General features: G+C 36.6%; 1 protein-coding gene across 1 annotated transcript in view; it reads right to left on the minus strand.

Annotated features, from left to right (window-relative positions):
* Positions 1–25007, minus strand: part of MYT1L (myelin transcription factor 1 like) — a 280476-nt gene that overhangs the window by 200699 nt on the left and 54770 nt on the right. Inside the window, exon 4 of the mRNA XM_042781958.1 lies at positions 18618–18973. Within this exon, the coding sequence (XP_042637892.1) occupies positions 18618–18973 (356 nt within the window). The remainder of the gene's footprint in view (positions 1–18617; positions 18974–25007) is intronic.

Raw genomic sequence — 25007 nt, forward strand, 5'->3', positions numbered from 1 at the left:
CCAGAATGCTCCTTGGAAGCAAGAATGGCCAGACTTCGTCTCACCTATTTTGGTCATGTTGTAAAAAGGGACCATTCCCTGGAGAAGGATGTCATCCTTGGTAGGGTGGAGGGTCGACGAAAGAGGGGGAGGCCTTCAAGGAGATGGATTGATACGGTGGCTGCGATGATGGGCTCAAGTATAGCAGGGAATGTGGGGCTGGCGCGGGATCAGGCAGTGTTTCGTTCTGCTGTGCATGGGGTCGCTATGAGTCAGAAACGATTTGACGGCACTTAACAACAACAACAACAACCTTTTTGAACTTAGGTATCTATTCCTCCTATCACTTGATTCATGAGTTAACATCCCCCTCGGAGGTTAAGACAAATATGGACAAGCTTATTCACATAGCCTCACAATCGCATAGTTGAGGGAAACTGAGAATACTATAAGGGAGTCTCTTAATCAACAGTAAACTGGGAGAGAGGGACCCTGTGCAAAATATATTGCAGCTATAAATGCCAAAAATGTAGTACATTAATAGAAATTTTTTGCACAATTCTTTTTTAGTCATATGTGAATAAATATAAAAATAGAAGTTATCAAACTTTGTTCTCCCTGCTGCTTTGCTGTTTGTTAGTTATGTGATTCTGGTAACCTAAACTTTCTACACCTTAATTAGCTCATCTGTTGGTGGCTAATCTGTTGTTAGTTGCTGTCCAGTCGACTCATGATGATCTGATGTATGCAGAGAACTGCTCAAAGGGTTTTCAAAGCTGTGACCTTTCTGAAGCAGATTGTCAGGCTTGAATTTTGAGGTACACCTAGGTGCAATTGAACTGTCTTCTTTTTGGCTAGCAGTTGAGTGTGTCACCATTTCTGTCACCCAGGGACATCAAGCTCACCTTAAAAAAAAAAAAAAAAGAAAAAACCTCACTGCCATTGAGTCAGATCTGACTCATAGCGACCCCTCCTTGGGTTACTGCGGCAGTATCACTACAGAAGTAGATTGCCCAACCTTCCTTCGGAGGAGTGGCTGGTGGGTTTGAACCTCCAGCCTTCTGGTTAGCAGTCAAATGCCTTAAGCACTACACCACCAGAGTTCCTTCACCTGTAAAGTGGAGCTTAAAAACAAAACACCCCACAAAACTGCCTGGGCATTCATAGAGAGTTGTTGCAAGAATCATGTAACTAGGATGTGCCTTGTGAAAGAACTTCGTATGTTGTAAGTATTTTGCACATGGGTTGGCTAGTCTTTTCATGGTGGCATTGGTCTGTGGAGCGGATGCTTGGGGGGAAAGGAGGTCTTTGTAGAAGAAATCTAGAAACAAGTAAGGCAAACTTATTAGCATCTGAATACACGGCCTATAATAGTGGCTTGACTATTATTCAGAGCTCCTAATGTTTTGTTACATTGAGGTGTCATGATTGACAGCAGTAAATATGAGCATGGTGGGTGAAAATGCCAGGAGTGGCTGAAAATCCTTGTAGGTTAATAGAATCTCTGAAGTTACTGGTATTTAACTATTTCCAAGCACATTTGAAGGAAAGTCAACTCTTAATTATCTAGACTAATGGAGGGGAACAGTCAGTCAATCCGTCAACAAGCAGCTTCTAAATATCCACCATGCCTCAGCCACGTCTAGAATTCAAAACATTATTTACATGTAGTTTTTAGAATGTCATCTCTGGCTTTATATTTTCAGGCAATTTACTTTTCTAGTTACGTGTTTGCTGAAGCTAATAATGAAATGAGTCACACATGGCGGCAGGCTGTGGGCGATGCACCAGGATTTCCTATTCCCGCCCGGGACTAACAATGTTGTACAGATAGTCCACAAATAAAATATTCCAACCACAAAAAAAATTTGAGAGCCAATTTTACCAGTTCTTTGTTTAATCAATTTTTTATCCAATATGGAAAATGATTTTATAATGAAAAAAGCATTTTACCAAAAAAGTATTTTAAAGTACAAGTTTATGTTCTAAACAACCAAAAAAAGAAAAATCCGTACCGTTTGCTGGCGAGTTGATTCCAACTCAAGGCTACCCCATGGAGGCAGAGTAGAACTGCTCCACAGGATTTTCCAAGTTGAGCCTTTTCAGAAGCAGATCACCAGGTCTGTCTCCTGAGGAATCGCTGCATGGGGGAACAGACTACTTTTCAGTTAGTTGTTGAGCACTTAACTGTTTGCACCACACAGGGCTTCCAAGTTCTAAATAAAAGAGTATAATTATTTAGATACAGGTTTAAAGAAAAGACCAAAGCATGTAGAGTTTTCCTTTTTTATACTTTCTTTTAAAAAATCTGTTCTCTAGCAAAGCTGCACAGTTCTATAGGAATCTAGACATTTCCCCCCTAAATGTAATAGAGTGGGTCATGTGGGGTGGAAGCATAGAATTTTAACACTAAAATAGAAGTTGGAGATAATCTGACTCAAGCACTTTCAGACGGGGAAACAAGCCCCAAAAAAGGAAAATTGATTTAGTGGCTAAACCCATGTACTGTTTCTATTTTTCATCAGCTAATTACAAACCTCATTTCTTTTTTGCCATCTAAGTATTATATGATAACAACAACAGAAACCCAAGGAAGGGCTGCTATGGGTCGGTCCGACTTGATGGCACAAAACAACAACAACAAAGTATTATATGTGTGTTTTTAATTCCTACATAAACTTTATGAAATTTATCAAGATTGCTATAAGGAATTCATTCTCCCCAATTACAATTAGAAATTCAAAAGCTTTTCTTAAACTAAAAAATGTAGTCTGTGGTTGTTAAGTTTGTGTTTCAACTTGGCTGGGCCTGGTTGAGTGGCTGGGTACCTGGTTGTAGTATTCCCCAAGATGAGACTGGTGATCAACTGCATGGTGGAATCTACTGTGAGCAGCTGGGTAGCTGGTCTAGGGATGTGGTCTGCTTCCTGTATACAAGGAGAAGCCTTGGGGAACAGTCTCTGGCTTATGGCATGTTTGAACCCTGAATGTGGCTGTGTCATTGTTCAGCAGCCTGCCATGCACTGCCGACCTTGGAACTCCCAATGGACTTGAATTAATGACCTGCTGTGTGGTTTGGTAACATCAGGACTAGGCCCTTTTACTTGTCAACCTTGGGCTTGTCAGTCTCAGCAGCCAGTAGGTGTGTGAGTGAAGAAAAGCCTCTAGCGTCAGTGTGCCTGGAGCAAGAGTCAGAGCTGAAGCCCAAGGTTGAGGGAATTTCACCCAGCCCCTAGGGCCTGGCACTTTGAACTAGGACTGAAAGCCTCCAAACTGTAAGAGAATAAACTCTTGTTTGTTAAAGTCATCCCATTTGTGGTATATATTCTTGTCAGAGAGGCACTAGGTAACCAGAACATGGTCATTGTGTGGTGTTTTCTCCTCCATCCTTATGACTAAAGTATAGTTAGAAATTTGTGGATTTTATCTTTGTGATGGTCTTTTATAAATACAAGCACTGACTTTTTAGCATTTTGTCTTAAAAAAAAAAAACTGTCTAAGACTTAACTTGAACATTTTCTCTTTCTTTAAAGATCTAGTCCTAATTCAATTACTACTATTCTTTCTAAATCATTGAAATAGATGACGGACAAGCAAATAGACAACTGGTTTAGAAAGCATAGCCTTTGACACTATTTCAAAGCAGAAATTACTGTAGTCTTTAGCAGATCAAGGGATACATGGCCTAGTAGTACATTAATGTATTTCAAATCATCATGCTGTTTTATATGCCATCAGCTTTGGTTGTTGTGGCTGTTAAATAAATAAATAAATATAAAATATAATTTTATCTGTAAAATTAATTTTACAAAAATCCATACCCATTAGATAATGTTTGATAATGTTTTAGATTCTAATGAAAAAATCATGGTGTTTTAAAGACATTGTCCTTAAGGAAAGAACAAAAAATGACAATCATTATATATACCCCATAATGTAAATAGTGAAACACAGAATGTCTTTGTGTTGAGTAAGTGAAATTTATGAATAAATACAGATTTGTCAAAGTTTCATGGCATGTAGCTATTTATCTTTTTAATCGCAGTAAAGACTCTAAGACATAGGCATTAGTCCCTCTTTAAATATACCAATATTGGGCCACAAAGAGGTTGATGATATTCCCCAAGTCATATTGCTATTAAGTGGCAGAGCTGGAATGCCATATCAAGAATCCTGGGTGCAGTCCAGGCCTGCGGGCTTGGGGCCATAGTCTTGGGGGACATCATGTTCAACTGGGACAACATAGTACATAAAAATCTTGTTTTACATCCTACTTTGGTGAGTAGTGACTGGAGTCTTAAAAGCTTTTGAGTGGCCATCTAAGATGCAACTATTGGTTTCCTCTCATTGGGAGCAAAGAAGAGTGAAGAAAATCAAAGTCATATGGAAACAATTAGTCCAAATATGATGGACCACAAGTACCTCAGCCTTTATGGCCCTGAGACCAGAAGAACTAGATGGTGCCTGCCTACCAATGCCAACCACTGAGAAAGGGATAAAAATTGGAGGTACTGGATAGAATGGGAGGAAAAATGTGGAAGAAAATTCAAAAACACAAAGATGACCAGAATTACTGGTTGGATAGAGGTTGGTAGAACCTCAGAGACTATGGCCCTGGGTGATCCTTTGGGCCTGGAAATGGACTCACTTCTGTGGATTGGCTCTCAGCCCAACAGTAGAAAAACCTACAAGCAGTACACCTACCTCAGGGAGATGCACCCCTTAGACCAATCAGTCATGAGACATCAGACGGGCAACATTCACATAGAGGGGAAGCTGGCCAGACAGAAATGCACAGATGAGAAGGGCACAGGGACTGGAGGGTGGAGGAGAGCTTCTTATGGTTGGGATTGTAGTCCGGGTGGTGAAATCAAATGTGCATTAACTCTTGAGAGTAATGACAATTTGCTTTGTAAGTTTGCACACAAATCACAGCAAAAAATTAAAAAAAAGGAAAAGAATTCTGGGTGAAGAGCTGTTTTCCCCACTGTTCAACACTGCCTCTGCTTCCAGACCAACCAGAACTGCACTATTCTCATCAACCTAGGAATCCAGAGGGCTAATTTTAGACTAGTTCCAACTAGACTTTCAGCTCTTCATTAATAGATGCTAACACCATTGCTTATTCCCTAAATATTCCTTTTTTTTTTTTTTGCTTTTTAGCATTTGTCTCCTGATATTTCCTTTTTAAATACTATATTTTGGTTTGGTATGATTTGAAGATTTAGTTCCATCACAAGTCATTGAAATTGGAATTTTCTTAACCAGTCATCTACCAAAGTCCTGACTGATGATGATGTGGAAAGGAGATTTTAAAATTTAGGAAAATCCTTGTCTATGGACTCTTTTTCAAGAGAGCATTGTGGTCCTAATTTCATTCAGGTGAAAGTTTCACTCATGGAAAGCATGAAGGAATTGACCAGGTAGAAAAGAAAGTGACAACTCAGAACACAGTTATGCAGAGAAGGGAATGGAAGGAGCTATAGATAGACTGATTGATTATTTTGTGATTCTGTTTTAAATGACCCTGTCATTATAATATATGTAGTTTGCTTTTTAAACCAGAACAGAGACAATATGAAGCCATCTCTCTTCTCTCTTCAGTCCTTCAAATACCTCAGACACACTTTGAGATAAATGTGGCATCTTTCCTTCTATGGGGAGCTCTAGTGGCATAGTGCTTAAGGCATGTGACTGCTAACCAGAAGGCTGATGGTTCAAACCCATCATCCACTCCTCAGAAGGAAGATTGGGCAATATACTTCTGTAGAGATAATGCCTTGGAAACCCAAGGAGGGGTTGTTATAAGTCAGATTAGACTCAACGGCAGTGAGTTTTTTTTTTTTTTTTTCCTCTATGAGTAAGAGAAGTAATTGTACAAGTCCAGGTACTCTTTCATACACTTGACTCTGCTAGAGAGATGTGCTTAACCATGAAAGGGGCAAGGAGATGTGGGCTTTCCTCTACTACTCTCCAGTATAAATAGGAATATAGAGACAGTATGCAGCCTGGATTCTTGCCACAGCTTTTCCCCCAGCTATTAGCGCTGGGACCCTAGGATCCCACCTTCTCCGTCTCATCCTCATCTGAGCAATGATGTGGTTTAACTAGAAGACCTCTAAGACCCCTTCACACCCACAGGTTTATAATTCAACATGGCCAAAAAGAGAACCTTGAAATAAAAGTGGAATAAAAAGTTTGAATATGCAAGCCATTTATGGACAAAAAATATCAGATTTGTTACCTCTGTAGACTGAAAAAACCCATTTTCAATTATATGCTGATTAAAAATATTGTTAGTCTTACTGTCAGTTTTATGGGAAACTAAGCTCTGGTAGCATAGTGGCTAAGACACTTGCCTGCTCACCAGAAGGCTGGTGGTTCAAACCCACCAGCCACTCCTCAGAAGGAAGGTTGGGCAATCCTACTTCCGTAGTGATACTGCCTCGGAAACCCAAGGAGGGGTCGCTATGAGTCAGGGCTGACTTGACGGCACATAACAACAACAACAACAACAAACTTCAGATATATCCATCTTTATGCTAAGTTTAAACAGTGCTTTCTGTATTATTGGAAGTTGGCTTTATGCTCTCATCTCCTTTATAAGCTTGAGTACAATAAGAAGATTGCCAATATTTCCATATCAATCATTGCCATTTTTTTTGAATCACAGAATATTCGTTCTTATAATACATTTGAAGACATGAAAGTCCAGAATGTTGAGGCAACAAGGTTACCATTAATAGATCCTCATAATGGTAAGTTTTGAATTTTCACCTGCTCTTTCACCAGTTCAAGTTTTTTCTTTCTTTCTTTTTTTTTTTTTTTCCCATCGTACCATATTTCCTCTACTTCCTAAACTCTTTAATATTCTGGGGATTTTAAAGTGGGCATATTTCAAGGATAAATTATCCAAGAGATAAAAAAAATCCAAATGAAGGAAGCATTTATCCACTTCAAGTAGCAAAGACAAATCTTCGTTTCATACTCTTTTACATTCCCAAAGTTTGAGAAATGGGAATCCTTGGGTGGTGCAAAGGGTTAATGCTCTCAACTGCTAACCAAAAGGTTTTGAGGTTTTCATCCATCCAGAGGCACCTTGGAAGAAAAGCCTGGCTATTTATGAAAAAGCTATTGAAAACCCCATGGAGCACAGTTCTACTCTGATACATGTAGGGTCTTCACGAGTTGGTCAGACTCAATGGCAGCTGGTTAAGTTTAAGAAATGAAAAGAAACCAGCAAATAACAAAGCATGGACACCTTGATTAGAGGACATGCTTTAACCAAAAAAAACCAAACTCACTGCCATCGAGTTGGGCCTGACTCATAGCGACCCCTCCTTGGATTTCCGAGGCAGTATCACTACAGAAGTAGATTGCCCAACCTTCCTTCTGAGGAGTGGCTGGTGGGTTTGAACCGCCAGCCTTCTGGTTAGCAGTCAAATGCCTTAGGCCACCAGAACTCCCAGAAGGCATGCTCTACTCAAAGTAAAACCTCCCCACCAGCTCCCTGATTTGAATGAGTGCTAGTAAGGAACACAGAACTATAGTGTAGGGAAGGGATGGAGAGATGGGATTTTGTGCTATGTTCAAAATGACAAATTTCAAATCTTTTCTAAATAAATGTTACTTAATTGGAAGAGCATACTCCTGGATGTCCTTGGTACATTAGCGTGCATTGCTAGAGTTTAGGGTTATTTGAGAGCAGATCGGCAAATGTGCCTCTGCAAACTACTCACAGTAATCCATTTATTTTATGTTTTGATGGCCATCACAGACTGGGTCTAATTCCAACCTGTTGTATTTTTTTTCTTACTCCTCTACACTACAGGGTCTTTATCTATCATAACAATTCCTCTATAATCCAAAGCTCCACATACTGGTTGTATATTTAAATGATATCATCAGTGACCACACACTAAGCAGATAGCACACGTTGGTGAGACACAGGATGCTGGGAGGACAGATATATATATATATATATATATATATATATATATATATATGTATGTATATATATATACTCTAACAGAGGGACCGTGAATGCAACTGAAGAGACAAAGCACTCAAAGTTTCTCTTAAAAGTTGTCTAAAATGCACAATTGATATGTGGAATATGATTTCTCTATTGGTTATAAAATTATATTTAGAATTAGCTCTCTCTCTCTCTTTTTTTTAACAAAGGAAAGTAGAAATACCTCACTCCAGTAATAATTGCTGTGCATTGTACAAATTAACTAGAGAGATATCCTCCCATTGTGAGAACCTGTAGTTTATATATTCTATTTGAAGACAATTATTTCCATTACATGGAGATTGCATTGATCAAATTATGTCAATAAATACTGCATCTATATAATCTCTATATGCAAGAGAAAGACACCATGGTGCATAGCATCTACTTTTATGGACTATCACAACTGAGCAGTACTAATAATTCTTAGAGAGAAGAAAGGTAGAGAACAACCCTGGGAGATGAAGGTTTGGGGCCTTGACCTTCCTCCCATGTTACTCCTCTACCCTGTGTTTCTTGACTGCTCTGCTGTTGTGACAGTAGCAAGTAAAAGAGGAAATGTGTACAGCTGGAAAAGCAAGACAGGAGGGATTGATATTTATGCAGGGTAGTATAAATCTACTATCAGGATTTAGAACTACAGAGAGAGCCTTTTGAAGGAGCCCTGGTGGCACGACAGTGAAAGTGGTTGGCTGCTAACTCAAAGGTGGGCAGTTCGAACCAACCTAGCTCCTCTGTGGGAGAAAGACCTGGTGATCTGCTTCCATAAAGTTCACAGCTTAGAAAATGCTACAGAGCAGTTACACTCTGTCACATAGGGTCACTATTGTTGTGTTGCTATGTGCCGTAGGAGTCAGAAATCAACTCTATTGCATCTAGCAACAATAAAGTCTTTTAAGGACTTTCCTCCACGGTCCCTAGATGGCGCAAATGGTTTGTACTGGATTGCTGAATTTTGTTTTTAGATACTAATAAAACACAGAATGCCTCTCTTAAAAGTTGTTTAAAATACACAATTAATATCTGGTATATGATTTCCCTATTGTTTGTGAAAAATAAATTAGAATTAACTGGTTAGCAGTTTGAACCCACGCAACTTTTTGTTTTTATTGTTATAAGCTGTCGAGTCAGACCCAACTCATAGCGACCCCTCCTTGGGTTTCTGAGGAAGCTTAGTGATCTCTCCTTAAGATTACTTCCAGGAAAACCCTATGTTGTTCTGCTGCTCAGTAACACATGGGGTTGCTATGAGTTCGAATTAACTCAATGGCAACTAAGAAAAACAATACAACATGCTGTTACTTCAGACAGTAGTTTGTTTTTATTGGTGTTAATTTCTGTGTGGATGATTTTGGTGTTTTATATGCAATTGCCCAAAATATATTTCTAGGTCTTTTCCTTGACTGTATGTTGCTTCTTCTGTGGTTATTTTTGGGCTTCAATCTCATTACCTTACATGTCTGTTCATTGAACAGCTTACCTGTTTACCCATCAATAGAACTCTTACTGGATTTGATTTTGTTTGCTCTGTTCCCTTGTATTCACTGCTTTCTTCAACTTTCTTTCCTTGTAAATCAATCTACTCTGAAGAACTGTGCCAAATGCTTCCCTAAACTCCAGATAGGTTGGGTACATTATTTCATCCTTGTCTATGAATGCAGAGGAGTCCTGATGCCTCAGCGGTTAAGCACTTGGCTGCTAACCAAAAGGTTGCCAGTTTAAACCCACCAGCCTCTCTGTGAGATAAGGTGTGGCAGTCTGACTCCACAAAGATTATACCCTTGGAAACACTATGGGGAAGTTCTACTCTGTCCTATATGGTTGCTATGAATTGGAACTGACTTGATGGCAATGGGTTTGATTTTGATTTTACCAATGCAGTTCAGTCCTTAGGGAACCCAAGCAAGGGTTGCTATGCTAGAAATAGTCTTCTCTTCATAAACAGATAAGTGCTCCTCACTAAACTATGTATTTCTAAAATGTTTAGTGATCTTGCGTTCTTTCATTAATTTAATGCCTTACACATAATTTAAATGAAACACATAGACCTGACATTTCTGACATTTTAAAGGATATTGATTGAAATAATGGAAACCTTAAGGAGGTAAGCATTGGTTCAGATTTTGGAAGATCTGCCATAGCTGATTAAACCAAAACAGCATATCTATTCAAGAATAATCCTACATAGGAAAGTGAAGCATAGAGACACATTTCTTCCTAGGATGTTGAAGCATGTATGAATTTAATTAGCCATTTATTTACTTAAGTTAAAACTGCCATTTTCAAATATCTCTGTAAAACTGCAGAATGCAAAAACTTCTGAGCAGGGAATATAATATAACCCTCCAATTTTCTTTATCAGCTCACTGACAAATTTTATAATTATAGCTGTTTTGCATAGGTTAGCTTTGCTGAGCCAAGAAGAAGTACTAACGAAATGATATTTAACTATTAATTTACAAATAATTATTCAGCACATGCTTCAGAGCAAAACAAGTAACCAAAGAGACAAAGTCCTGGCAGTCAGCAGTCATGAAACTTATATCATAGGTGGCAAAAGAGATAAAGATTAGGAAAATAAATATATAGTATAATGTTATATGGGAGCTCTGGTGGTGTAGTGCCTGAGGCGTTTGAATGATAAAGAGAAACCCACCAGCCACTCCTCAGAAGGAAGACTGGGTAATCTATTTACATAGTGATATCGACTCAGAAACCCAAGGAGAGGTTGCTATGAGTCGGCTCCAACTCAACGGCAGTGAGTTTTTTTTTTTTTTTTTTTTTTGTGAGATAATACTATATGTGGTATGAAGAAAAATGAAGCAATAAAAGAGGGCAGAGAGGGATAAGGATGGGATGCTATTTTAGGTTGGATGGTCGGTTCCTAAGTAAAAGGTCGCCACTTCAAATCCACCAGCTGCTCCTTGGGAGAAAAGACTATGATTTGCTCCTGTAAAGATTACTGCCTAAGAAACCCTATGGGACAGTTCTACTCTGTCATATAAGTTTGCTATGAGTCAGAATCTACTCAGTAGCACACAACAACAACCAGGACTCAAAAGTTCCACTTCCTCCTCCATAGTCCCCCAAAATGGTGTTCTTTGAATTTATTGCCTATGATTTAGTTAATTTTCCTGAAATATCCTGTAGTTAATTGACTTTGCATATTTTATTTTATAATAATGTAACTATGTGAAACCAGGACTCACGTGCTTTCCTTTGGTTTATCACACATTAGATCTATTTTGCAGATTAGCTTTCTTTTTGGAGATTTCATGACTCTCTACCTTACTGTTCAAAAATAAGTTAAAGTTAATAACTCTCAGATTGAGATTGACTGAAAATATAAAGCAATTACCTCTCTTTCTCCCTCCCACAAATGTATACATACACATACACACATTCAAATAGGTCAAATAGTTTCTAAAATAATTATATTAACTTGAGAATTTCTTGCCCAGCAAAGTAGGATTGTTGTGGTTACTGTTGATTTTACTAAATCAGGTAGTCACAAAAGAGTCTGTGAAGATTCCGGTTCTTCTGTGTTATAGAGTGACTTTGAAACAAATGTAGTTGCACCTGTAAGTCTGTTTGATTGCAAAGAAACTTGAGAAGGCATTGGGGTCCCTTTTCTTCATTTCTAGTCAACCATAGTTAATCCTCTGTCAGATGGAAAAGAATCTGATCTGTTTTTAAAGACCCTCCAGAGATAACACTACAACTTTCCTTGGTAACCTAATTTAAAGCTTAACAATCCTCAATATCAGAAAATTTGTTCTTATTTTCAACTCAAATCCTTAAAGCCTCCATCTCAGCACATGACTTCTAATTCTGTCCTTGGGAAGAAACATAATTTATAGTTTTCATGTATACATGCCTCTTTTATATGATGCTGTTTGCTTCTTTTTGCAAAAGGTGATATCCATCCTGTTTTTGTGTTTCCCATGGAACACAGTACACTGCTGGGTACGCAGCAATTGCATACCATGTTTTGAAATGAGCTGTTGCCAGGCTTTCAGTTTTTTATTGGCTCAACCTTAATATACGTGATATACTTGCTACGTATAGCCATGGCCTTGGGTTTAGAATGATAAAAATGCTTAAATAAATGCACAAAGAGCAGTACCATGTTAAAATCACCCTTTAAAACAATCACTATGCGGGAGTTCTGAACTGATTACCTTGTTTTCAAACATTTCCATATACTGCAACTTTTTTACATGTTGAAACAGAACAGTCATGTGAATGAAGAGAAAGTATTGGTATCCTAAATTTGAAGTCAAATTTAGGTCCAGTGAGGTTCAGTGACTTGCTCAGGGTAAGAGATGGAACCAGAGGTAGTAAACACATTTTATTCTTAGGCTTTTTTCTGTACTTCAACAGATACACTTGAATACAGAATAAAAATGAAATTAACAAGACAAACCAAATAAACTATTGTTCTCCTAAAATGGATCTTAAAAACAAATAGAATAAAGATACTTTAGACCTATTATCTCACATGTTTTATTTTTCATTATTATGTTAAAAGATCTTTCTCAGTGCTTTTTATGTATTATTTGCATCTTAAATATATGTCACATTATACTTTCAGCAAATTTTCTGGTTTATATAGAAGTACCTGAAATTAATCAAATATAAGATATAATTATGTTTTATAAATTCACAAAATTAATTTGGATGAAGAAAGTTCAGTTTTTTATCTGTGATAAAAAACTGTTGTTGTTGTTATGTGCCATTGAGTCGGACCCAACTCATAGTGACCCCTCCTTGGGTTTCCGAGGCAGTATCACTACAGAAGTAGATTGCCCCATCGTCCTTCCGAGGAGTGGCTGATGGGTTTGAACCGCTAGCCTTCTGGTTAGCAGTCAGGTGCCTTAGGCACTATGCTACCAGAGCTCCAACTAGAAGCATTTAATTATTTCATTACTCATTCCCAAGAGACAAGTGCCATACATTTCAATATACTTATATTCTAAAATAATGCTTCCATACTTGTTTGGTAAACTTCCTAAAATAATGCTTTCCTGGAAGTAGGAAATGATTAACTTTTATGATTTAAAAAAACTTCATATTTTTTCTCCCCGTCCACAGTTGTTCTCATGTTGAAACCTTGCATACTAAACATATCATTTTTGTTTCTATGTTGGTTTCAGTACTCACTGCTTTTTCTGCTGACTGCAGTAGAAAAACGGTTGGCTAATTCTGATTTTCACAGTCTGTCTGCATTTTAACTTGCTTTCCTCATCAGGGATATTTCCCTGAGAAAGACATAAGAGGATAATTGGCTAATCAATATGGAGAACAATATCCTAAAGGGAAGTTGGGAAATCCAGAGGCCACAATTCAGACCCCTCATCACATTCATTCTGTCATTATCTTATGAAAATTCAGGCCTATTACCAATTATTGGGATGCTCTAGTAACTTGTGGTATCACACAATATCATGTTTAAAAGAAAAGAAATGCCCAGTAAACTTCACAATTCTTTTTTAATGTTGGTTTCTGGGGTGGGTTTTGACTTGAATTCTTTTTAAGAAAACCTACTTAAGGAGCAGAATGGCTCTGTTAAAAGACAGTCTTTTTGATAGGACACTTTCATGGTCTGGGCAGTGATAACAGAGTCCACTTAATAGGGGCTGATCACTAGCACATCCACAACTATTTTAATAAATGATATAGAAGAGTCACATTTCACTAATTGACAGAGGTACCCTCTCTGTTTTTGATTCCACACACACATTTTTTGTTCTGCTTCTGGTCGGCATAAATGTCTCACTTAGAGTGATCATATATTTGAAAAGGTTCTCATCATAACTATTATCATGTTCCCTCAAACTGCCAAACTCCTTCTTAGGTGTAAACTTCCACGGATCCCACCACTCAACTTTGGCTAATTAATATAGAGCAAAAGATGCTAAAGAAAAGCTAGAAAACCTTTTAAAAAGGAAGACATCTACACTTCATCTAATTTAACCTAATGATAAAGGGAATTGTCCTTCAGAGTCCAATTATCCAAGACAGTCCTGAGATTCAAGAAAGAGTAGTAAAGAAAAAATTTTATCCATTACAAATGCATTTCAAAAACAGAATATTCCCAGAAACAGTTAGCTGTTAAGAATGGAAGTACATATGAAAGTTTTCTTTAGTCTGTGTGGCAAATAGCTACCCTCTTTTCCTTATGGAATTTTTATTACTGTTTGTAGGGAGCCACGATATGTTGGTCAAATCGATAGATACAGAAATAAACATGTATATGCATATATATATATATATATATATATATATATATATATATATTTATGGATGAGTATGTTTTATTTAAATATTTATATATTTTAAGGGCTTAAAAATGAAAATAAATACTAAATTACTAAGCATTCTATAACAATTTATTCTATATTTATTAAATCATAGGATTTCAAATATGTATTTATAACATGTACAATATATGCTGATAGAAAAACGTATGAACAGTGAATATTAACTTTCTTAACTTTAGGATCATAAGGGTACTTAAAAAATATGAATATTTAGGCCTTTATAATATAGTTTGAAAATAAATTTCTTCATATAAAAGATCAACTATGCCATAAATATATTTAAGTAATCATGAATTTATATAATCTAAAATTAATTACTCAAAAGTTCTTCCTTGTTCTTCAAATAAGCAAAAAGTTCTAACAAAAAGAAACATGAGTTACATAGTAAGAAAAAAATCAACACCAGAGTTTGATCATATTTCCACCACTTACTGAAAAGAATGCTATCTTTCTGAGCTTCAGTTACTAACTAGCACAATGAACATAAAATAATTTCTACCCGAACTATCTTACATGCCTACTGTAAGCAAACACAATAATGTGAATATATCATCGGAGAAGGCCTTATTAGCACTACCTTGGTTTATATATAATCACAGTCTTGGAGGACCCTTGGAATTGAAATAAATCCTAAATCTCCAAGTTACAATAAAGGTCTTTCTATAGTCAGTGGACTCCTATTGTGTTAATCTGGTGAGTTGTATAACTTTGTTTTAGCTAAAAATAAAAACCTCTCAATAAACTCCACATTGCATTTTATAATACAGGTGGAAAATACTATACTTGGTGAGCAAATACTAATATAAAATTATATAGTCTTAAACTTTATTTCTTCTTGTATGGTTGATGTCAGCTTAATTTTTATCCTTATGGTTCCATCATGATGCCTTGACTTTTTCATATTAGACTATAGTCATCTATTACATACTTTCCATGGATATGAAACCAAGTGTTTGGCCTCATGTAGGTATGTTTTCTTCTCACTGTTTCCTGAAACCATGACTTTTCTCTGAACTTTACATCAATGTTTGTGCTTCTACTTGCCAAAAAAAGGTGCTTCAACCTTAGAAGAAATCTGCTGATAGACCAGAGACATAATGGTCCCAGTCAGTGTAAAACAAGGAGAATGAAAGACCTATTTCAAGATGGTGGTCCAGTACTGTGATGATCAAACATAAAGATACATCATCCAATTTTTCAGAAATGTACAATTACTGCCAACTCCATTCAAGGGCGAAGGCAAAACAGTATCTCTCTTTGGTGCTATATAAAATATCCTATACTCATATTGTGTTTCTGAAGTTAAAGAAGTTGCTATCATAAGAGAAAATTGTATTTGTTGATAATATTTTGGCACCATATTGAGCAGTAAAGTGAAATGTAATGTGTTCAGGAAGGGAGGATATGAAAATAGGTTGACAGGGATATGCCTTTTGAAGCCTTATTTTAAGAAATTAAACATAACTAGGAGTTTGATCATAACTGTTCACATGACTGTTCAATCAACAAAGCTATATGGTTCCTTTGATCTAGGATCTTCCTGAAAATTCCTGATGCTGAGTGGTTATGAAATACCTGGAGTATAATCCACCTGGAATATCTTCATGTGATATTGGCTAAATGGTGTCTTGGAACACCTATTCCTGGAGCTCCTCCAACAGACACTTCTCTCTATAACAGAAAAGCTTTGTGAAACAGTTTCCAGGAACCAGGTCTCCTAAGTGAATTTTTTTTTAGGAGATGGACTTTCATTTGCCCTAAAAATCAAGCAAGCTGTTGGCGTTTCCCTCCAGAGAACTTGCAGCAATTAAAATCACAGTGAAAGGACCTCCCTAATTGGTCTATTGTGTTCTATTCTCAATGAATACGTGGGATTTAGGATTTGCAAGAGATGGTATCTGAAAAGAAGTACAACACTAAAGTTTACTGCCAAGGATGTTCAGGATCAATTTGCCCTATAATGATAGCAGATAGCCTAATAATCTCTTAAGTTTTTCATCAGGGCTGAATCTATGTTTAGTAGCTCCAGAAAATTCCTTTAAAGTTCATGTAGTAGATGATTATAAAAAGTGTTTAGTCAGGTAGTAGGATACTGAATATACATTCTAAGACCATGTACACAAACATTTGATTATTTATCATTGTCTTTTGTCTGCTTCTTCTTCATTGGTGTTAGCTTTCTGGAACCTATTTACTTAGAATGCTTCAGAGTCAGATTCAGACAATGATTATGGAATATCTAAGTGCTAGTAACTATGCTAAGTATGGTCATAAAATTAGAAATACTGGGACATACATTAGAATTATTCAATTATTTGCTGATGGTACTATCATGTACCCATTTGTTAAGCCCACTTTCTTGAGCTCTTCCTAGCAAAAACATCTTTAGTTTTGTTACATGACTTTTCAAAAGAAGTACATTCTAAGTGGTCACATCAAAATAAACCCTACACAAGCCCCATAGTCATTTTCTGAAGCTATTTCATAGGATTTTTGGTGAACTTTTCATGATATGTTGCTTTGTACCTTTAAAGATAGATCATTTAAAAGATGACCTAAATAAACTAAAATCGAAAGTTTAATTTTAACAAATAGAGAGCAGAACTTAATATTTAGTTGAGGTTCTTAATTAAATGATAAATCTTAAAAATCTTCTACTCCATCACACATACAAACTACCATAATTTCAAACATTAATGCCTACTGCTTTTCAAACAAAACAATATGAAAGAGTAATGTTTAATATCTCATTTGTAATAAGCCATGGTCAAGTTGCATATCATTAATCAGCTTTAACAATTTGTGAAGTTTCCCCAAACTGCACAGATTTAATACAATATCCAGAAATAATTTGCCAAATTTTTATATGCTTCAACTTCCCACATATTTTTATTTTTTATGTAGAGTGCTTTAATTCTTAGCATGAAACGCCTCATATCTAATTTATGAAACTGAAGCATTATGATCAAAGTAGACTTAACAGAATTAATAATAACTTTATTTGTATGTCTTCTGATACATTTGATTATGTTGTCTCCACACCACACTTTATATTATCAAGAGAATAAAAAAATCTTGTGTTTGTGTATATATATATATATGTGTGTGTGTATACAGGTACATATAGAAATGTTTGTATATATATGTATATGCTTGTATATGAAAGTGGTAAACTATTTTCCTCAGAACCTTAAGCCACAATAAAAATCTAACATTATTTCATAAAACTCAGGTTTTATGGTTCAAAAGTATTATGACTTCTGAAGGAGGAATGATTCATTCATGCTGGCCCCGTGGGGTTAACAACAAGCTACTCACAGCTACCAGATCAAAAGAGTTTTCTCCACTGGCTAAAACTATTGTCTTTTGTATTTAGAAACGAACTCTCCTAGAAATCAGTTTCCTAAAGAAATTTTGAGCCCAAGGGAGAAGTGTAAGGAAAAAACATTCTCTTAACTTTGAAAGAAATTTAGAATTTCTACGAGGCGAATTGTAAACCAATGAAATAAGACTACAACTAAGCTCCTCAGAAAACTCTCACTTCTTTTGAGAAAGAAATGACTTTTATGAAAGGACTTGTTTTGAAGTCATTTGTTTGAGTCTGACAGAAAACTGGAGATCAATGCAAAATTATATTAAACTTGTTGCCTAAAACATCCTGTCTACTGTGTGCTTCACATTGTTTTACTTGTATATCTCATTCACAATATTGGAGACCTCAAATAAGAAACGTGGATCTCAAATATGCAAACAAATGGAGAGGTCTGTTCATTATTTCAGTTGTAGGCTTTTTCATCCTCATTACATGACAGCCACTGAAGTAAATCTTTGGCAATTGACAGACAAAAATCTATGTTACCAGTTAATATACCAGTAGCTACATAGAGCTTCCACACTCCTCTAATAGAGCATGTGATTAAAGCCATTGCAATAACACTATTTTGTCTAATAGTATCTCTTGGATAGAACATTAAAAAAAATGTAAAATTAAACTCTAGGCATGTTAATTTGACTTTTTAAATAATTTTGGCTAAGCTCATCAAATATGCACAGCATAAATATTCCAACAAATTATTATGACAACTAATTTGAACACCAACTTGACTGAAATAAAATCTAAAGTCTAAGAGATAATTTGAAGGAACCCTTTAAAACAAAGGTTAAAGACACATACGGCTAATTTTTTTCAGTACTATTTATGTGACAATCACTAATGTGTCATGAATACTAACATCAGACAATTCATGTGGAAAAACTGACACAGACCACCATTTTATATTTTGCTAATATTTTAAAGATTACCATTTTCTTCTTCTTCCTCCTCTTCCTCCTCCTCCTCTTCCTCTTCATCTTCTTCATCCTCCACATCATCTCCATCATCATCATCATCATCATCATCTTCTTCAATCTCCTCCTCTTCCTCTCGGTCTACCTCCTCATCTTCTTCATCCTCATCTCCTTGCTCCTCATTGTCCTCAGAGTACTCTTCCTCCTCGTCTTCCTCCTTGTCATCCATATCTTCAGTGCCATCACTTTCATAACATTCATCTACTGAGGAGCTGTCCGCTTTAACTGCAAATGGTTTTCGTTTAGGAGCTGGTTCTTGTGGCTGCTTATCTTGTGTTTTTCTTTTTTTAGCCAAGGGGCAACCATATACACTGTTAAAACAAAAAAAGAAGATGTGTATTACTCTCTTTGAAGGACAGAGAAATAGGAATCTTGGACTAGGATATTTAAAGTTTAATATGAATACCATCAGTAAATTTGCTGGAAGTGTTTAGAAAGACAAATATTCTCATAAGATCTAAAATCTGCTAATGAAATTATATTACAAAGAAATATAGCTTACATTTATTTAGTTATCATTAACATTTAGTTTGAGTCTCCTATTTCATTATTGGAATTCCAATAATGACATGAAGACATCAGTAAAATTTGAGGATGGTTCATGAAGCATTTGCATAATATGCATATCATGCATTTCACATTAAAAATTCAATTTTAAAATATTTTACTAAACAGACACTATATTTAAATGTATATTTTAAAAGGAGAATTAGTTCAAACATGCTGAATTATCATATATACATTAATGCAAAATCTAAAAATTAATACATTGTCCAGTCTTCCTTCCATGGAGTGGCTGGTGGATTTGAACCACTAACCATCTGGTTAGCAGTCACATGCCTTAGGCACTGTGATTTGTATATTCTATGGATAAAGTTATAAATTTGTGTATAATGACCAATTCTAAGAAGAGGAACCGTAAATGTTTGTAGATGGGAACAACTGCACAATTTACTCAGTCATGACTTGTGACCGTCCCATCTCCAGCATGATGATAGCTATCACTGAGTCAGCAGTGACACTTATGGAAACAGGTAAGACATTTAGAGATGGGACTCTCAATCTTTTCTTGAGAAAGGGCAATTTTTGAAAGCTACAACACTAATTACAGTTATTATTTTTTTTCTTTCTGGAAACCCGGTAAATCCTATAAGACACGAGAGACAAAACAAACAAACAAACAAAAAAAGATGTGACAAAAATACTGTGGGCAAATATTCCATTTGTTTCAAATAGGATGTGTGATTTCTGTCACTAATTGAGTACTTTTGTAGGGGATTCCTGCAGACTTTTATTAGCTTAGTGGCCTGAGGGTGCTGAACTGGTCATTCAGTTTTAACCCATCTTGTGCACATTTATTTTCAGCGTCTCCTCTATGTCTCTGTTCTATGAATATGATTCAGAGGTGAAAGTCATGGCTTCTCGATTCAGGGCATGTACAGCCCAATGATAGGACTTAGACAAGCCAATACATACCAATTCAGAACTATTCATCATTGCTCATAATAGTATACCAAGTGCATGGCATGCCATAGGCCCTCAATGCATATTTGTTGAATAAATTGGTGAAGTGTGATGAATAATGTGACAGAAGTATGTACGATGTGCTAGGTCAAGAATAAAGAAGCATACAAATCAAGGGTGCTAGGAAGTGTAAAGGAAGTAGTAATGTTGGAGATGAGCCTGGAAGGATACATACACTGTATTTCAGAGTTAAAGAGAACATTTTGTAACATTTAAAGCACAAAGCAGAGAATCTGCAAAGGCATGAATATAAGAAAGGACATGATAGGTTAAGGAAACTTAAAAAAAAAACAAACCCAAACTGGAATTTAGGCTGTATGAAAGTGGTGATAGGCATAAGAATGAGAGGGAAGAACTTAGAATTAGACAAAGGTCAGATCAAGCTTGTGGGTTAATTATGGCATTTCAGATTTTTACACAATAGGTAGTTATTTGAATTCTTTCAAGGACTAGATGATGCAATCAAATTTGCATGTTCAAAAGAGAATGACACTGAGCAATGGGGGCAGATCAGGGAAGGTGTGAGATTGGAGGTAGGGAGAGCAGAGCCAGTGTAATTATCCCAGCAGTGTCCATGTTTTGAGAAAGTATATTGAGGAAGGTAGATTCAGGGCATGAGGAGGGATGACAGATGGAAAAAAGAAGTGAAAAAGATCAAGTGTATTGACTTATCTTCTGCTGTAGAACTTAAACCACCGAGTAGTAGTGGGAGCATGTAGGTAGTGGGAGCATCACCCCCACCACTGAAAAGAGAAACAAAACTTGACGTGTAGTTTGTGAGAAGTGACGTGGAGAGGGGAATATGATAAATTTTGTTTGGAACATGATGAGCTTGTATTGCCTATGGCAGGTCTTACTGACTGAGTGATTGTATAGTTTCTCAACTATTTAGCTCTATGTTATCATCTCACACAGTAGCTTTAAGGATGAAGTCAAAACAAAACAAAACAAAACAAAACTATATATATTTAAGAGGTTAGTATAGTACCTAGCATATAAGGGATGCTCAATGAGTGATAGGAGTTCTGGTGGCCTAGTGTCTAAGGCATTTGACTGCTAACCAGAAGGCTGGTGGTTCAAACCCACCAGCCACTCCTCAGAAGGGAGATTGGGCAATCTACTTCCGCAGTGATACCGCCTCAGAAACCCGAGGAGGGGTTGTTATGAGTTAAGACTGACTTGATGGCAGTGAGTTTGGTTTTAATGAGTGATAGTAACTGCTGTATAAAGATGATAATTACATATTATAATAAATAATCAAAATAAATATTTCTATTATACTGTACTATATCTATTACTATTCTAGGATCCATTTATATGTTGCTCCTTACATCTTTGGAAACTTAATATTATACTATTGGTTTCTACTGCCAGTACTTCTAAAACAATTTAGACTGAACACACTAATGAAAGAAAATAGCAAAAGTTCTGTGTTTCTTAGGAAATTATTTTTTTCTTGCAGCTTGGGTGTATTTAATATTATAAAAAAGATAATATTATTAATTTGGTGTCCAGAAGGATGTAAAAGGAGCTCTGGTGGTACAGTGGTTAAGGCATTTGTCCCTTAACCCATGAGGTGAGTTGTTGGAACCCACCACCTGCTCTGTGGAGGAAAGATGAGGCAGCTTGCTTCTGCAAAGATTTACAGCCTTGGAAACCAAATGGGGGGTCACTATGAGTCGGAATTGTCTAGATAGTAGTGAGTCTGACTTTTTGTTTTGGGAAGATGCGATATAGTGTTGTGCCAAGAGTTGAGGGACTTTATTTGCACCTAATTGTAAGTCTCTTCTTCAATTGCGATGCCCCTTTCTTCATCTCTAAAATGAGGACTTTGAGGGGTCCTAAAATTCCATCAGCTCCGAAGTACTTTAATTATTGTTCAACTGCTTTTTAAATTTTATCCTTAGAGAACATAATAATAAAAATAAAACAAGAATTATTATTATTGTAATCAGGTAAAACTGAAGAAAACAAGTATTTGTTTATATAGTATTTCTAAAAAGAAATAAACACAATCTGAGAGTTTTTAATGTAAACTTTTACATGTGTTAGAGGAGAAGCTGAGTCAATAATCTTAGAAAAATGGTCCTTAGCATTGAAGGGATTGGTCTACCCCACTCTGTGCTTTCCTACTCATCAGGCTGAATTAGTCACTTGACAACTAGTAAACACTAATTTCCATGCAAACCAATCTTCTCTCAAGATGGAGTTGAGTGAATTTATTTTAAGAAATTCATTTTATTCATGTCAAATTAATAAATTGATGTATGTATCAATAAGTATGCTTATTGTCCCAGAGTCTGACCCACATAATGACCTATATTGTATTCTTCCCATTTCTTAACTCTGTCCTCTAAGATCATCAGTGTATTGTTTGGTAGTCTGCTCTGCACAAAATGGAGTGAGTATTGCACAATACTCATTGCTACAGAGGCAAGTCTGACTCATAGTGACCCCCACTGATTTCTGAGGCTGTAAATCTTTACGGAAGCAGATTGCCCCATCTTATTTGCACAATAGGTATTCACTAAAGAAAGATCATCAGACCTATCTCTAACAGTGTGATCAATCTAGATTGCTATGAAATATTTTAAAATCATTTGATTTCATGCTATTCAATAATGTTACTCAAAACATCCTCCACCACAACTTGGCAATAGTAAACTCTCCTTAAAATAAAACTCACTGCCATTGAGTCAGATCTGACTCATAGAGACCCCTCCTTGGGTTTCTGAAGCGGTATCACTATGGAAGTAGATAGTCCAACCTTCCTAGATGGTATAAATCCAGCACTATTGTGGGGTTTCCTATTTTATTCTTTCACCTCTCATTTACATACACTTAACTAAAAATCAAACCCATTGCCATCGAGTGAATTATGAGTCACAGTGACCCTATGGGATGGTGTAGAACTGCCCCATAAATTTCCAAGGCTGTAAATCTTTAGGTAAGCAGACTGACTGCCTCATCTATCTCCCCTGGAGTGTTTGGTGGGTTTGAACCACCATTTTGGTTAGCAGCAGAATACTTTAACCATTATACCACCAAGACTCCTTCACACACACTTGTTGTTGTTCTTAGGTGCCATTGAGTAAGCTCCAACTCACAGTGGCCGTATGTACAACAGAAGGAAACACTGCTCAATCCTGTTACAGCCTCACAATCCTTTCTATGCCTGCTATATCATTGCAGCCACTGTGTCAATACATTTCATTGGAGGCCTTCCCCTTTTTTGCTGACCTTCTACTTTACCAAGCATGATACTCTTCTCCAGGGAATGGTTCCTTCTGACAACATGACAAACATAGGCAAGACGAAGGCTGGCCATTCCTGCTTCCAAGGAGCATTTCGGCTGCATTTCTTCTGGGACAGATTTGTTAGTTCTGGCAGTCCATGGTACCTTAAATATTCTTCACCAACACCACAACTCAAAAGAATCAACTCTTTTTCTTTCTTCGATATTCATTGTCCAGCTCTCACATGCACATGAGGTGACTGAAAATACCATGGCTTAGGTTAGGTGCACCTTATTCTTCAAAGAGGCATCTTTTCTCTTTAGCACTTGAAAGAGGTCTTTTGCAGCACATTTGCCCAGTGCAATACATCTTCTGATGTCCTGACTGCTGCTTCCATTGGTGTTGATTGTGGAACCAAGTAATATAAAGTCTTTCACAACTTCAATCTTTTCTCCATTTATCATGATGAAGCTTATTGGTGTGGTTGTGAGGATTTTCATTTTCTTTATGCTGAGATGTAATCCATACTGCAGACTCTAGTCTTTAATCTTCATTAGTAAATGCTTCAAGGCATCTTCAGTTTCAGCAAGCAAAGTTGTGTTGTCTGCATATTGCAGGTTGTTAATGAGTCTCCCTCCAATCCTGATGCCACATTCTTCTTCATATAGTCCAGCATCTTGGATTATTTGCTCAGCATACAGATTGAATAAGTATGGTGAAATGATACAACCCTGATGCACTCCCTTCCTGATTTTAAACCATGCAGTATCCCCTTGTTCTGTTTGAACAACAGCCTCCTGGTCTATGTACAGGTTCCTGATGAGCACAATCAAGTGTTCTGGAATTCCCATTCTTCTCAGTGTTATCCATAATTTGTTATGATCTGCAGAATTGAATGCTTTTGCATAGTCAATAAAACCTAAGTAAACATCTTTCTGGTATTATTTGCTTTCAGCCAAGATCCATCTGACATCAGCAATGATATCTCTCATTTCACATCCTCTTCTGAATCCAGCTTGCATTTCTGGAAGTTCTCTGTCAATATATTGTTCCAACCATTTTTGAATTCTCTTCAGGAAGATTTTACTTGTTCGTGACATTAATGATATTGTTTGATAAATTTCCACATTCTGTGGGATCACCTTTCTTTGGAATGGGTACAAATATGGATCTCTTCCAGTCAGTTGGCAGGTAGCTGTCTTCCAAATTTCTTGGGATAGACACACACACTTAGCTACCAAAAATTTCAAGATGATACACTTGGCATTGCTCAGACTTTGAGATGGTAGTGCTGCAAAATGTAGGAGAATGGAGAGATGTACTTTAAAACAAATACTTCAATTAAAAGTAAACAGAACTCAACTTCACTCACAATAGACCTGGGTCACTGAGATAGTCAAAGATGATGTGTCTGCCCTATGAGAACACTTGGGGACATGTGGTCTGAGCTGTAGTACATTGCAGTGGTGGATGTATAGGCATTTACATCATCACATATTAAACCAAAAAAAACAAACTCACTACCATTGAGTCGGATTGGATTCACATCAACCTGTCCTGGGGTTTCCGAGGTGGTATCACTACG

Source organism: Orycteropus afer, unplaced genomic scaffold, assembly GCF_000298275.1.
Source record: "Orycteropus afer afer isolate SDZICR_OR568_19922 unplaced genomic scaffold, OryAfe1.0 scaffold00204, whole genome shotgun sequence".
Lineage (NCBI taxonomy): Eukaryota > Metazoa > Chordata > Mammalia > Tubulidentata > Orycteropodidae > Orycteropus > Orycteropus afer.